The sequence below is a fragment of the Cyprinus carpio genome, chromosome B20 (assembly GCF_018340385.1).
Source record: "Cyprinus carpio isolate SPL01 chromosome B20, ASM1834038v1, whole genome shotgun sequence".
Taxonomy (NCBI): Eukaryota; Metazoa; Chordata; class Actinopteri; order Cypriniformes; family Cyprinidae; genus Cyprinus; species Cyprinus carpio.
Window position 1 is genome coordinate 5,161,162 of NC_056616.1, and position 14,641 is coordinate 5,175,802.

The 14,641-nt window shown below is 37.2% G+C and overlaps 1 protein-coding gene across 5 annotated transcripts in view; it reads right to left on the reverse strand.

Moving 5' to 3' along the window:
* LOC109113276 (AT-rich interactive domain-containing protein 1B-like) overlaps positions 1 to 14,641 on the reverse strand; it is an 849,861-nt gene that overhangs the window by 814,448 nt on the left and 20,772 nt on the right. For 2 of the 5 annotated variants that reach the window (XM_042746442.1, XM_042746446.1), the window contains exons 3-4: positions 11,135 to 11,272; positions 2,724 to 2,822 (exon numbers count right to left, since the gene is read on the reverse strand). In XM_042746442.1, the coding sequence (XP_042602376.1) occupies positions 2,724 to 2,822; positions 11,135 to 11,272 (237 nt within the window). Of the gene's footprint in view, positions 1 to 2,723; positions 2,823 to 11,134; positions 11,276 to 14,641 lie in introns of all 5 variants that reach the window. The other 3 variants (XM_042746441.1, XM_042746444.1, XM_042746443.1) reach the window with 2 other exon arrangements.

The window sequence follows — 14,641 nt, forward strand, 5'->3', positions numbered from 1 at the left end:
AAAAATCACGTCAGATTTCATGGGGATTCCACAATTAGAAGCACAACCATGTGGAGAAGCCAAAAGGGCAAATTTCCTCCAGCCACTGACATGATGATATTTTTTTTCTTATTGCCATCATGCTGATCCTACTTCTATTCTTAATTTAATTGTAGGAACAATTTAGTAAAATATCAGTTCATATTAATGGGGTAATGAGTTTAGCTTTTTGTCGTCTTGCGTTGTTATGCCAAAATAATTTTTAAGGCAAAAATGGACTTGTGGTGGATACAAGTACAGCTAAGGCTGAAAAATAGGTTCTCTGTGGTTTTAACCCATGTTTTCTAAAGGTTTTTCCACAAGATTTTTTTCTATTATTATTATTTCATTTGTGTACTTCAAGCTACATGAACATCTGGTGTTTCTTTGGACTTTTCTTCCACTGATCTGGTGTAGTACTTTACTCTGAGAGAAAAGCTTTGAGATAATTATCCAAACACAGTGCAGACTGGCCGTTTCTTCTGCTGTTATTCTCTTTGTCCTTGGCTCAGAGTTCACTGGGCCATTGTGTCAGACACATCTAAAAATAGGTTTGCCGGCATGATACCAGCAGCCGCCTGGGGCTTTTAAACAACATTACCTCAGTCATCAAACCCCTGCGGGAAACCCATCATGACAGCACCAGAGACTGCATTTCTACTCGTTTAAATACCCATGCAGTGTCTTCCGACTCTCTGCTCACTGGAAACACTACGAGCTTTATGAATGCAGCAGACTGAATGACTATTTTTAGGAAATGGATGGTAACTGGAATTCCATCAGCAATTCGGAAATCCTCATAAATCATTAGAGCCTTGAGAAAATCTTCACAGATCAGTGAAGAAAGGACAATATCACACTGTAAGGAATAGTTTACCAAAATGATTTTAGTTACCCTCATGTTGTTCCCAACCCATCTGACCCCATTCTTCCATGGAACAAAAACTCAAGTGGTTCCTACTTGTCAAGTGAAGTTCCATATCACCAACGTCAATGACAAGCCACTGGTTCCTGGGTAATCGCGTAACGTAATCACAGTGAAGATGACTTTTACAGTATTTTATGGCTTTTTTTGTTGATTTTGGAACAGCCAGTGGACACTAAATGTGTTCATTGTATGAAAAAGAGCAAGATGAACATTCTGCTTAACATCTCTTTTCATGTTCCAAAGAGAAAAGAAAGTCTTGGTTTAGGACCATTAGTTTTTTTTTTTTTTTTTTTACAGTGTTTTGTTAATTTTTTGGAACTTGATAGCCACTGGCCACTAAGTGTATTTACTGTATGACAACTGTAGGAACTTTCATACATCTCTTTTCATGTTCCAAAGAAAAAAAGTCTTAATAAGAAGTAAATTATGATATAACCTTCTTTTTGGGTGAACTGTTTGTTTAATAGAAGGTAAAATGCTTCTAAAAAAAAAAAAATCTCCTTAAAAATTACAAAATGAAACAATAAAATATTTAATCAACAACAAAAAAAAAATCTAAATTAAAATGTAATAAATATCTGCCTGCTGAAAGATTTTGTTTGTCAACAGCAAATGGTATGGAAAACATTTTCTCCTTGTTTTTAAAAGATGATAAGCCTATTTATTTTTCTATTCCAACTATGCACTATTATATGGTAAGTTTCATTTTATTAGGCTACGTTTACATGACAACAATGTAGTCAAAAACAGAAAAGTTTTTACCTTGCATCTTTAAAAAGTTTCACGTTTACACGACAATGTTTTCTAAACGATTCACGTTATATCCACAAAAATGGCCAAAAACACCGTATTATGTATGCCAGGACAGTAGTTGGAACTGTCACCTTGTTAATAAACAGTACCTGTAGGGAATTGATGATTATATGTTGTATATGATGCGTCTCCGCTGTTGGTTGTAATATTGGTGAAGTAAATCCACACTTTGCTGAAGAAGTGTTAGCAAACTCTTAAACAGCAACAACAGTACCATGTACTCTGCCATTGTTGTGTATGTTTGTTTGCGCTTACCTTTAAAATCTACACGTAGTGCGCATGTCTACATACCTAACACTTACTACGCACGCGCATGAGGTCACCGTTTTCAAAGATTCCCGAATTGGGTGTTTACACAGAAACGATAATGGTGGCGTTTTCAAAAAAATTCAGAACCCAATCCCAAAAACAAAAATATTCATTCCCAAAAACCAAAACGCCATTTAAACGAAAACGAAAAACCAAAACACAAAAAAAGTTTGCTGTTTTTTGCTGAAAACATTATCATGTAAACGGCCTCTTAGTTGCATTTAGCACTGTTTTTCCCCACTGTCCAGGACTCCATCAGAACAAACCTGCAATCCATTTTTGGTCATGACGCACCAGTTGAGAACAACTAGTGCAGACAATTTTAGTTGCAACAGAGCGCAAAAGATGGTTTTGAAAAAGTATCCAATTCTGATAAATAGTCACAACCAGAGCACTGGAAATTAGAGCTCTCAAAAGGCAAACAACAGTGCAACTTACAAACAGAAGTCTTTGTATGTGCGAGTGGAGACAAAAAGGGACTTTTCTGTTTTTGTGTTCCTGTGTTTGTGATATCTCTATACTATACTACTATATCCACTTGAGAAATACATATACAGAACCCTTAAAAGTATTTATAGAAAAATAAGTCATCATCAAACACCTAGGTCAGACAGTCTTTAAAATCTCAGACTAATTTTGGACTGTAATGTCTCACCGGGAGGCTGGACGGGCGGTCCTGCTGAGTAAGACTCATGTCATCGTGGTTTGGTTTCCCAGACTGGCCCCGGCTACCATATCCCTCCTGCAGAGTCTCCTATGGAGAAAAGAGAAAGAAAAAAAAAAAAAAAAAAAAAAAAAAAAAAAAAACTCTGCTAAATTACACAAGAAAAATAAAACAATCATGCAGCTATTGAAGGGCTCAAACCGCCCAGATAGTTGTGTCATGGTACTGTACATTAACAGGCCTTGATTCACACAGAATAAGGTAATTAGACAGTTGCAGACAGCATGATGACACCAGCCCATAATTTTGCTTCATCCACAGACTTGTGATTCACACAAGCAGAACGGCTGTTCATGCAGAAATGCTGAGGCATGTCTAATGGCTGAAAAGCAGACTGTGCACTGATATTAAACCATAAAAGTGTGCAATCCGCGTAAGGGGATCAAAAACTGCATTACAGCAATAGTTCACCTGAAAATTATTTATCAATTCTGAATTCTGAAGACTGAATGTCCAAATAACTGGATAACAGTTCTATGAGACGTGATACTACAGAACTGCAAGATATTAGAACATATAGTAACAACAATTTAAATTTTATTACATTTTCAAAATTTAGTCAGGTCCTCAGTGTCGCATGATCCTTCCGAAATCTTTCTATTAATCTGATATGGTGCTCAAAAAACATTATCAAATGCTTAATATTTTTGTGGAAACCGTGGTACATTTTTCAAGATTCTTTGATTAATATAAAGTTCACTGAACAGCATTTATTTGAATCAGAAATGTTTGTAACAATATAAATGTCTTTCTGAGGGTTTGTCCACTAGATTGTTTATATTTCATTTGTTTAGTTCAAGCTACATGAACATCTGTGTTCCTTTGTACTTTTCTTCCACAGATCTGGAGCGGTACTTTACGGTGTACACTTTTACTGTACATTTGTATGTAACAAAAACTGTGGTTAACATTCATTGATAAGAAGAAATATATCTTGATCAGCAAATCAACATATTAGAATGATTTCTGAAGGATCATGTGACAGTGAAGACTGGAGTAATATGCTGGGGAATCAGCTTTGACATTAAAATATATTAACATGTAAAAAAGTTATTTTTATATATTTACAATATTACTGTTTTACTATAATTTTGATCAAATAAATAAAGCCTAAGTGAGAATAATAGACTTCTTTATGTTTGGTTTTAAACACTTTTGCTGTAAAATGATGGCCAATATGGTAGACATTACTGACAAAACCTGTGTCAGCTGATCAATTTACTGACAAGCAGACAAAATGTCAAGAAAAATAAATAAATACAAATCTGTGTTCTACAGAAGGAGGGAAAAAAGTATCCCTTTAAAGTCTACAGCAATCTGGGCCCAATATCCCAATAACACTATGGGTATCACGCCAAAAGAAAATTAATTACAGCATCTTTGAGGAAAAGTGGATACTTGACTTCCCTCAGCAAATACACTTCAGAAAAGAAAACAGACTTGAAAAAAAATGGGGTTGAAAGTGTGCCAACTAAGGTCACCCTGCCCGCAATTCTCTCATGTATACAAACATCACCAGAACTCCTTCCCTGCTCACTTCATTTAACAGCGGGGAAAAAACGCTGGGCAAAAAAAAAAGAAGAAGGGGGCATTCCCGAGCCAAACGGAGCTGTGTGTGTGTGTGTGTATTGACTCTGGGTCATGGCCAGGCCACACACACAGACGGCTGTTTACAGTTGGGCCATTACATCACCGCTCAGGCATGTGCTGATTCAGAACCGTAACAGCTGCTCCACTCCGATAACGGACAGCGAGAGCGCCGAGATTCACAGTGTCACAGGAAAACTATGTGATACCTCCCGTGTGACACATGCTTTTTCTCTCAGATTCACAAATTTCCCTTTCACTATGCCATTTAGTGATATCACAGTAACAAAAAATTCCAGTAGCCGATAAAAGTGTTGGGGGAATTTTACTACACTTGACACATAGATTTAAATATCACTGCAAAATGTCCATTAAACATACTCCTAGTTAAATATTAATACGTTGCATTAAATTAAAGGGGTCATATGATGCTGTTAAAAAGAACATTATTTTGTGTATTTGGTGTAATGAAATGTGCTTATGGCGTTTAAGGTTAAAAAAAACACATTATTTTCCACATACTGTACATTATTGTTTCTCCTCTATGCCCCGCCTTCTGAAACGCGTAGATTTTTACAAGGCTCATCACTCTGAAAAGCGAGGTGTACTGTGATTGGCCAGCTATCCAGCGCGTTGTGATTGGCCGAATGCCTCAAGCATGTGATGGAAATGTTACGCCTCTTAACATACTGTGATGCCTTGTCTGGCCGGAGCGACGAGGCCTTCTTTCTTTGCGTGAACATCTGGGCGGCGTTATGCGAATCTTCCCACATCGTGATGTAGAGATGTGGGTGTGTGTTAGAACGAGCCGTTTCAGGGGAGCGTGGACGAGTCTCAACTTTTATAAAGAATATCTCTTTGGATTTGAGACTTCAGTCTTTGCAACTTTACAGATCTTCTTTATTCACCAAGAGCTTGTAACACTCCAAAGAGAAAGGAAATTTTGAAATGGCATCATATGACCCCTTTAAAACATTACAAAAAAACCTTCATCTGATTGAATGCTAAATACAGGTGTAAAAAACAAGGGTCCAAAACATTATAAAATTTGCCCAGTTTAACCATACATCAAAAACACATGTGGCATCACCAGACCAAGCGTCAACCTCCCGCTCTCTCTCATGAAGCCAACACAGAAATGACTGACAGTGTCATTTGTCAACTGGCCGCTAGAGACTGGCTGCAAAAGGGAGTCAATCCCATAGACTCCCCATATTAAAATGCCCAACTTTACAGCAGAAAAAACATGTTTACAGCCTGGTTCATTTTGGTAGATTGTTCTGGTAGATTCTGGTCTATATAGAACTGTGAGGGGTATAATTGTTTTTATAACTCATCTGTTTATTATATTAACACTTACATTTCTGCATAATTAAGGGTGAGGCCACTTAATTATGAACTTTGATTATATATGAACTTTATATTAATCAAAGAATTTTAACTAGGTTGTGTGATCACTTATAAAATACTTTCAGTTAAGACAATATGAAAAAAAAAAGTGACGTGACATACAGCCAAGTATGGTGACCCATACTCAGAATTCGTGCTCTGCATTTAACCCATCCAAAGTGCACACACACAGCAGTGAACACACACACCCGAAGCAGTGGGCAGCAATTTATGCTGCGGCACCCGGGGAGCAGTTGGGGGTTCGGTGCCTTGCTCAAGGGCACCTCAGTCATGGTATTACCGGCCCGAGACTCGAACCCACAACCTTAGCGTTAGGAGTCAAACTCTCTAACCATTAGGCCACAACTTACGCATTCCCCATATTCATTATTAACTAAAAATAATAAGAAGAGTAAACAAAATTCTTAGATTTTCCCTTTTCTCTCTCTCTCTCTCGCTCTTCTGTTTATGGATGTTTGATAGGCTTACAAAATAAAAACACAAAAAACATCAATGGAGTAGCTCCAATTGCCTCAGGAAGGAGTTTTGAGGTCAATATGTTCTGATTTGAGTCAGAGTTTTCTGCTTCATTTCTTCATATAATTCATGTTTTCTTTAAACCGAGGGTCTGTGTTGAACAAGACGTGTTTACACAGGTTGTGTCTAGATGAAAACGTCGCTGTAAGAAGACAAACGCATCTGAGACTCGTAAAACTCAACATGTCCATGAAAACATCAAATCCATCTTTTTATGGTTTTTGAGTCCCTTGTGGCTCCATGGTTTCAGCACAATGATTAACGGATCGTTCTTTGAGCTACAGATAAAACAGAAAACATCCCTTCAGTGTGATTAATGCTCTATTGTAATGGCTTGTCTGAAATTGCATCATCCCTGAGCAGTTTGATGTTTAGTCGGCGCATGAGGGACATATTGTCTCTTTAAAGACAACATGAAACCAAATCATAAATTATTTCCATTCTAAATAAACTTCCCCCTTCTTATACCAACTCAATCATCAAAAAAAACAATACAAAAAAAAAAAAGTTAATTTTTCTAATCTTTCATTAAAACATAATGCTTTTCTCTCTCCCAGAAACAACTTTTTTTCTGCTGATTGCCACCAAGGCCATGAGGAAGGAGAACAATAAAATTACCCAATAATATCATAGTCATCTAACAGTGATACTTTCAAATTACAAATTGGTCTACCAGTAATTGTGAAAGCTGTTTTTATGTTGTCTTGCCTTTAAATCACACATACAAAAAAACCTTGTCCTGAAACCAGCCAGACTTTTATAAATGGTATGGTCAGCAGATGCTGTGAGGCTGGGTCAGCTAGATGTACCTTTCATGGCCAGCACATGGTGCTAATTGACGATATAAGGCAAGCGGAGGAGAACGTCTGGCTGGGGGTCACTATGACACTACTCTGTGAAGCTCTAATGAAAGCCGACGCTTTGATTTAACAGCTGATTTTAACCAGACTAAGGACGGTGACTCTGGGGATGATGAGGAGAGCTTGTTTAGCAGCTAACATTAAACAGCCTTCACAAGATTCGGCGATGAACCATCATTTGCAGAATAGAACGCTGCATCCCAATTCACATACTACACCCTAAGTAGTATGTCAGATAAAAATGTGCATCACAAAACACATTTTGTTGAGAAATGTATGCAAAAGTTTTGCCCAGATGGTTTCTTTTTGAGTCGCCTTTTGAGTGAAGGGCATTTAGTTCTTACTGAGTATTTAACCACTAGAAAAGGCTAAAAGCTGGGTCAGTTTGAAATCAAGTGGGAATACAGTGATTTCTGAAACCATGACTGGACTCATCTGTATGAAATTCTCATTGGTCAACAGGGATTGGTTACATCAGCCATTCTTAAGTGATACTCATCCTGTATCGATATTTTCTTACACCTATTTTTATATCAGTTATGTAGTAGCATATTTAAGTGGAAACCGTTAGTTACGTGAGGCCAAAGAACTTCGAATTGAGGATAAACTGAAATTCAGCATTTCAAAATAGATTTGCATTACTTTAAAAAAGCTTACATCCTACTAGCTACATTCTGCCTTAAGAATAAACAATGGTGTGACTAAAGTACAGAGATAGTTACCAACCAGCTAGTAGCTACTCAACCTTTAGTGTTGGACTTCATAAGTAATAACTTAAGAATGGCTGATGTAACCAATCCCTGTTGACCAATGAGAATCTCATATAGATGAGTCCAGTCATGGTTTCAGAAATCACTGTATTCCCACCTGATTTCAAACTGACCCAGCTTTTAGCCTTTTCTAGTGGTTAAATACTCAGACTAAATGCCCTTCACTCAAAAGGCGACTCTCAATTCTCAAAAACGGAATATCAATATTTAAAAAAAAAAAATCATACAAGGTTCATGGCAGTTGTTTCGTTTTGAGTTTATATCCCGACCGCTAGATAGCAGTCTTCATCTCTGAACTTAAACAGTGACAGGGAGTACTAGCATTAGGGCACGTTTGAGGGCAAAAAGAATTTCGAAAAGGCTAAGCGACGGTATACTGTTTTCGAACATTACAACATCCCATACTGCTGGAGGTGTGGTTGTAAACATGTGTCACGCTGCCCGCATGTACCCCCTAAACACAACAACGATGGCGGCTGTGAGAGAAGAACAGTTTCGTAAACATCTGGCAGTAGCATTGATCTATTCAATGGCAAAGAAAAAGAACGAGAACAAGCGACTTAGATGTTATGTGCATCCACTTAACGAAAACAGAAAGAATGATGGCGAGTTTGCCCTTTTTATTCAGCAAATGCAGAGCACAGATGAGTAAGTGCATTTTTCATACTCAGAATGTGCGCCGTGCGGTTTGACGATCTCTTGAAAAGGGTATTGGCATATGTGAAACATGCAAAAACGCACAGGACACCGACTTCCACTACAGAGAGCCTGGCCTTGACACTCCGAGTACTAGCTTGTGGGGCCACGCAACAAAGTGTGGCTGAAACATTCAAGATTGGACCGTACACAGCTCCCAAGACAGTCGCGGAGATGTGTTCTCCTGTCTGACCTCTGTAGATGAGAAACGAACCGGGGAAAAAAATAAAAAAATTGCATGTCAAAGAAGGCCGAGTTCCAGAACACTCCCACCGACTGCGTAATCGCCACGGACCAATTGTAGCTCAAATGTGTTTTAGGAGCCAAAACTAACTCCCCCAGAAAGTTTGCGTTGGTGAGCTGTTTCGTACTACGAAAATGAACATTCGAAACTTCGGCCTGATTTTCTTTGAAATTACGTCATTTCAGTTCATTCTTCAATTTTGTTTGAAGTATATTGGGGCCTTTACATCAAAACTAGGCAAAGTTGTAACCTATGCACAGCTAGTGCAAACTGCTCCAGATGTCTACAAGTGCACTGCAGCAAAAGTTTCCTCAACTACTGGCTGCAGGTTGGAGCGTTACTTTTGCAAACCTTTGCGTTTTTCTCTATGTCCTTGTAAACCCCCAATAAAATCAATGGACTGGCACCATTCCCTGGAATAAACTCCAGGATGAAAGCATCCTAATACTACCCCCTAATACCCCTAATATTGTGACAGTTCTCTCCCACTAAGTCAATAATTAATAAATTGAAATAAAATTAATTTAGATTAATTTAGAATTTAAATAAAATGAATTTAGCTGGGTCTGGAATTTTGTGATGGATAACGGAATTTGTATATTCTGGTGGCAGTTTTGTTTGATATTATAAAATGATCAATAAAATGTGTTTGGAAAGCGGTTATTTAGGGTAGGTTCATTTAATAGCTGGCAGAATAGCTTTATTTTGTTGTAGGATGTTTATTATTCATTATATCCTCTCTACTCTACGTATTCTATTCATCACATTTTGTCAAGCCCAGTTCTTGCTTTTTTTGATGAGCAACGGTGAATGTAACCACAGCTTAAAAGAATGTACTTTCCCTTCATCAGTGGATAACAGCTTTTAGTATTAGTATGCAAATTGGGACACAGCCAAGTTCTTAACACTCTGGAGTTCAAAGTTCTGCCTGAAGAAAAAGACCTAAAAATACAGCAGCTCCAAAAGTCTGAGACCACTAGTGAAAAGGCTTCTGTCTTGCATTCTATTCTAATTGAATACAAATTTTTCTGTTACAAATTGTTTTCAGTGTAACAATTTGAATAAAAAGTTAAAGTCAAAACATGAATGTCTTAGTATTTGGGTTTTTCCCTTTTTGCTTCAATGAAAGCTGCATGAACTTCCTTTTGTCCAAAGGAGTTCACATGATCAGTGCCACAAATTTTCTTATTTGATTAGCACTGAATAGTATTTATTTCATCTTCAAGTTAAGTAACTTTTTTCAGCTTCAACTGAAAATTCCAAAACTTTCTCAGTGTTCTCTCAGACATAGAGCCCACTGTATCTCCCACTTGCTGCAGTGTTTCTCCTCCCCACAATCTCTTCTGTCAGAGACACTGGAAGCAACGGCACAAAGGAAGAAAATGAAACCGTTTTTCTCAATCAGCCTCAGTGTCATATAAGAGAAAATGAAAATAATGCCTTTAAGGTCCAGGGAATAAACAGAGAGTGTGATAGCAATATGAGGCGCACAGCAGTGCTGTCCTCACTGATATTACACACACACCCCTGAGACATCCACTCAAGGCCAGTTTCTTATTACTGCTTTCTCCAAACTATTGGACTGTGTGTGCTGCAGCCTGTTAAGAACAAGCTGTGTGTAATAAAAAAAAGCTGTGTTTCTCTAGATACTTAACCATGTGAGCGAGAGAGAGTGTGTGAGAGAGTAAAAGGGGTGGAGCTAGCTGCTATATTGTGCAGATTTAAAGAAATATAAATTTAATAAAAAAAATTATTACTTTAATACAGAAAAATCTCATTCTAGACGGAATGCAAAAAAATTGCATCCTCATTGTGCATTACAAAAACATATTTACAATTATATTTAAATATAGTAGTAAGGGTTGTACTGCCTTATGTTCGTATTCATTAAAAAAAATAATAAAGTGTGTGATTTTTGCACATTACAGTAATGAGAATCTGGGGCTGAAATGAACTGTCATGAAAATACTTAATGGTCCTAAAAGATAGTCATGATTTTCTTTATGCTAAATATTCTTTCTATCTTTCTTTCTAAAATATGACATTCAGGAGATTCTATCAATAATATCCAAAGCTCTGTGTCTGTCAGGAATATTGTTGTAGCACACATGACTCAAAAGCTGATATCTCATTGGTCAGAGAGTTTTTCCCCACAATGTGAACTTCTTTCTAAAAAAATATCTAGTGAAATTCCTTTTAAAGGGTCTTCAGATGAGGACAAGGACACTTTAATACCGATTTAGCAGCCTAAATGCTTACCTGTTGTGTTGGAGCACGCTGCTGCATGTAAGGGGGTTGAGAGGGAGCTGCAGACTGATGCTGTGGAGGACTGAAGTATGGGGGCTGACCCTGCTGACAGTAGCCGCCCATTCCCTGTGGCCCATACTGAGCCGGCATCTGCTGAGCAAGACCAGGACAAAAACATGAGACTTGGCACACACTCACAGACAAATATTCTCAAATGCTTCACATGGCATGTCACAGCAGGAAGGACAATTATTATTAATCTGTGAAGTATTTTAAATGGTGATCCGCCCCAGAACATTAACTGACTACTTTACAATGCTAATCCGATCTGAAACTTCTCTGTCTGGGGCGTGACATCTCAAGTCAGGAAAAAAAGATTCTCACAGAGCTGGAACAGGCGGTGTTTGGGACTGACAACCATATTTATCAACAGGTGTGTGTGACTACCAAATTACCCTGTACTACATACAGGACAGAAGCAGATCACATTACATCTGAACAGACAGTCCACTCTTAGGCTACGTTTACGCGACAATGATGTAGTCTAAAATGGAAAAGTTTTTCCCTTACGATTTTAAAAAGTTTCACTTATACACAACAACGTTTTCAAAACGATTCGCATTTACACATATCCATGAAAACAGACAAAAACTCTGTATTACGTATGCCAAGCCAGTAGGTGGCGCCATCACCTTGTTAGTAAACAGTATCTGTAGGGGATTGACGATTATATGTTGTATATGATGCGTCTCCACCTTTGGTTGTAATACTGGTGAAGTAAATCCACACTTTGCTAAAGAAGCGTTAAACAACAACAACAGTACCATGTACTCCGCCATTGTTGTGTATGTTTGTTCGCACTTGCCTTTAAAATCGACATGTACTGCCCATGTCTACACACCTAACACTATGCACGAACATGACATCACCGTTTTCAAAGTTTCCGTATTGGGTGTTTACACAGAAACGATAACGGTGGTGTTTTCAAGAACTTGCACTTTGAAACCCGTTTTCAAAAATATGCATTTTCAGTCCCCAAAATGCCACTGTCATGTAAACGAACAGGTAAAATGCATAAAAAGTTTCCAGTTTTTGGCTGAAAACGTTGTTGTGTAAACAGCCCCTTTTTTGGCATCAAGAGTTCTATTTAAAAAAAAAAGAATTATATTTTAAGAGTGTAGAGCTGTCTATGTACCTTTAAAAAACATATACAAAATGTATGTGCCTTTTGATGATATTCAATATACTGCTCAATGTCTAAAATGTTTTTCACCCTGAGGAACCATCATTTTGACAAAAAAAAGTCACTTCAGCCAATTCAAATTAAAATGTTTAATACTTAAAAAAATTAAATCAAATACAGTATAATTCTAGTTAAAAATAAATCAGGATTTCCATGAACACATCTGAGATGATGCAAACTGATGAATTGACTGAAAACTCTGATTCAGTGACAATGACAGTTTGAAGATGACAGTTTCAAAACATCTGATCACTCATGAGTCATGAGACAAGGAAGTTGACTGTGAATCGAAATGCTGAAATACCGTATATCATGAGCTGCATGTGTGAAAATTAGGAAGACGGTGACGTGTTTCACTCTGAAACCAGCAGTGCACATATTTATGTGCCTGTAAATTGCCAAAATGAAAGCTGGTTTAATGTTAGAAAATGAAGAAATTAAAATGTAATTACTACTATTCTAGTTTTACAGTTGTACTATAAATTAAAATGTAATTGTTTACAATAATAGTATTATTGCATTTTATTTAATTATGATCACAATTTAAAAAATCCATTATTTTACCGTCAGTCTGATGAATTGGTCAAAAAACTATGGAAACTATCAAAATTTCCTCATATTGCAATATCACAGAAAAATAAAATATGACGTCAAGTTTTCCAATAGCATTGAGTTCTACTGTGCAGCACTTTTTATTGTGTCTTTAATGATTTTAATTTTATTCCGTTGTTTTTTTTAGTAACTCCTGCTCCTTTTATTCTTTCAGATATTTGGTCAAATATTTCTCTTTGGATTTTTCCAGCCAGACACGTGTTTAGTCTTGCTTTCCAACCACAATATGCTGCTATTTTCTGTCATTTTTCAGCTTGAGAGAGGTTGACAGCCCTAGCATTAGTGATTGACAGCAAAAAAATATCCCGCTAAGTGCTTACATCAGAAAACAGACATCTATTTGTCCACAGCATTGCTGTTGATACAGCCCATATGAGTTGTGCATCCAGTTGAGAGTAGGTCTACAACTACTAATTGATAATAAAAGATAATTTTAAAAAAATCAACAACAAATTTGGCAGTCTGTGTCTGCTGAAAAAAATCCACCAGTCATGTAATTTCACAATGGCGAATCATTATTCATCATTCATGTGTACAAAATGAATTATAAAAAATAGCATAGGATATTCAGAATGTTTGAAATTTAGCACTTCAAACAAAGGTAGTTTACTTTCCCAGTTAGGAGCTTTGACTAAATATGTATTTTGTTAAAATATTTTTAGACACTGAATGCAGGTTTAAAATTCAACACGTAACACGTAATTGTGTTTTTACGAGAGCAGTCACTGTAAAGGATTATGGGAACGAGTGTGCTCCAGTTAACATTTAGTCTGTACTTTCATTTTTGTTTATTATAATATTTAATTTAGTAATATTAATATCTCCTTTAAATGTTAAGTAATCCTTAGTTTTTTGGTTTAGAATATAATTTTTATGTTTGAACCCTTTTTCCCACATTTGTAGCATTATTTGTATAGTATAGCAGTATTTGCCAAGCTTTTTTTTTTCATAAATAATACATAAACATTTATTTATTTATTTGAATTTTTAATTAGTAGGTTTTGGGATTTTTCATTAAATTAATCGACAGTCCAAGTTGAGAGTCACTTGTTGTCAGTCTGTTTTAAAACTAAACCGTGTCTCTGAACACATTCATATTTAGCACTCCAAACAGGACTGACAACTGTATTCTGCTGCAGTGTGAACGTAGCCAGTGAGGGATGATGGGAGACATCTGATCACTGAGGGTCCCCGTGGGTGTGTTAGTGCTTTAGTAATCCACAACTGTTCCCCCTCCTCTGATTCACGGCAAGCTGTTATTGTGACGCTCTTATGTAAGAGCTTTTCAAGGCAACAGCTGCCATTGGCACGCTGTCCTCCCATCTGAGCCCCCCGTTACCCACTCCCTTCATCCGCTGTAATTCTCATTTGTCATTCATACCAAACAGAAAACAAATCCACGAACCATGATGATGTGTTTTTCCTGCTCATCTCTCTAATACATGCAGAAGTATGTCAGCGACGGTACGTGCACATACACTCACGAGGCTCAGATGGGAATTGTATTGAGAGCTGTGTTCTCTGAGCTTCTTTAATGAGGAAACGTAAGTCAAGCAAGGACAAACCCTAATCTACACTGCAAAAATAATTTCCTCAATCAGTTTTCCATTAGAAAGTAAGTCGAAACCATAGCCTTGTGGGCAGCAATGCCTTGGGTGACCCGA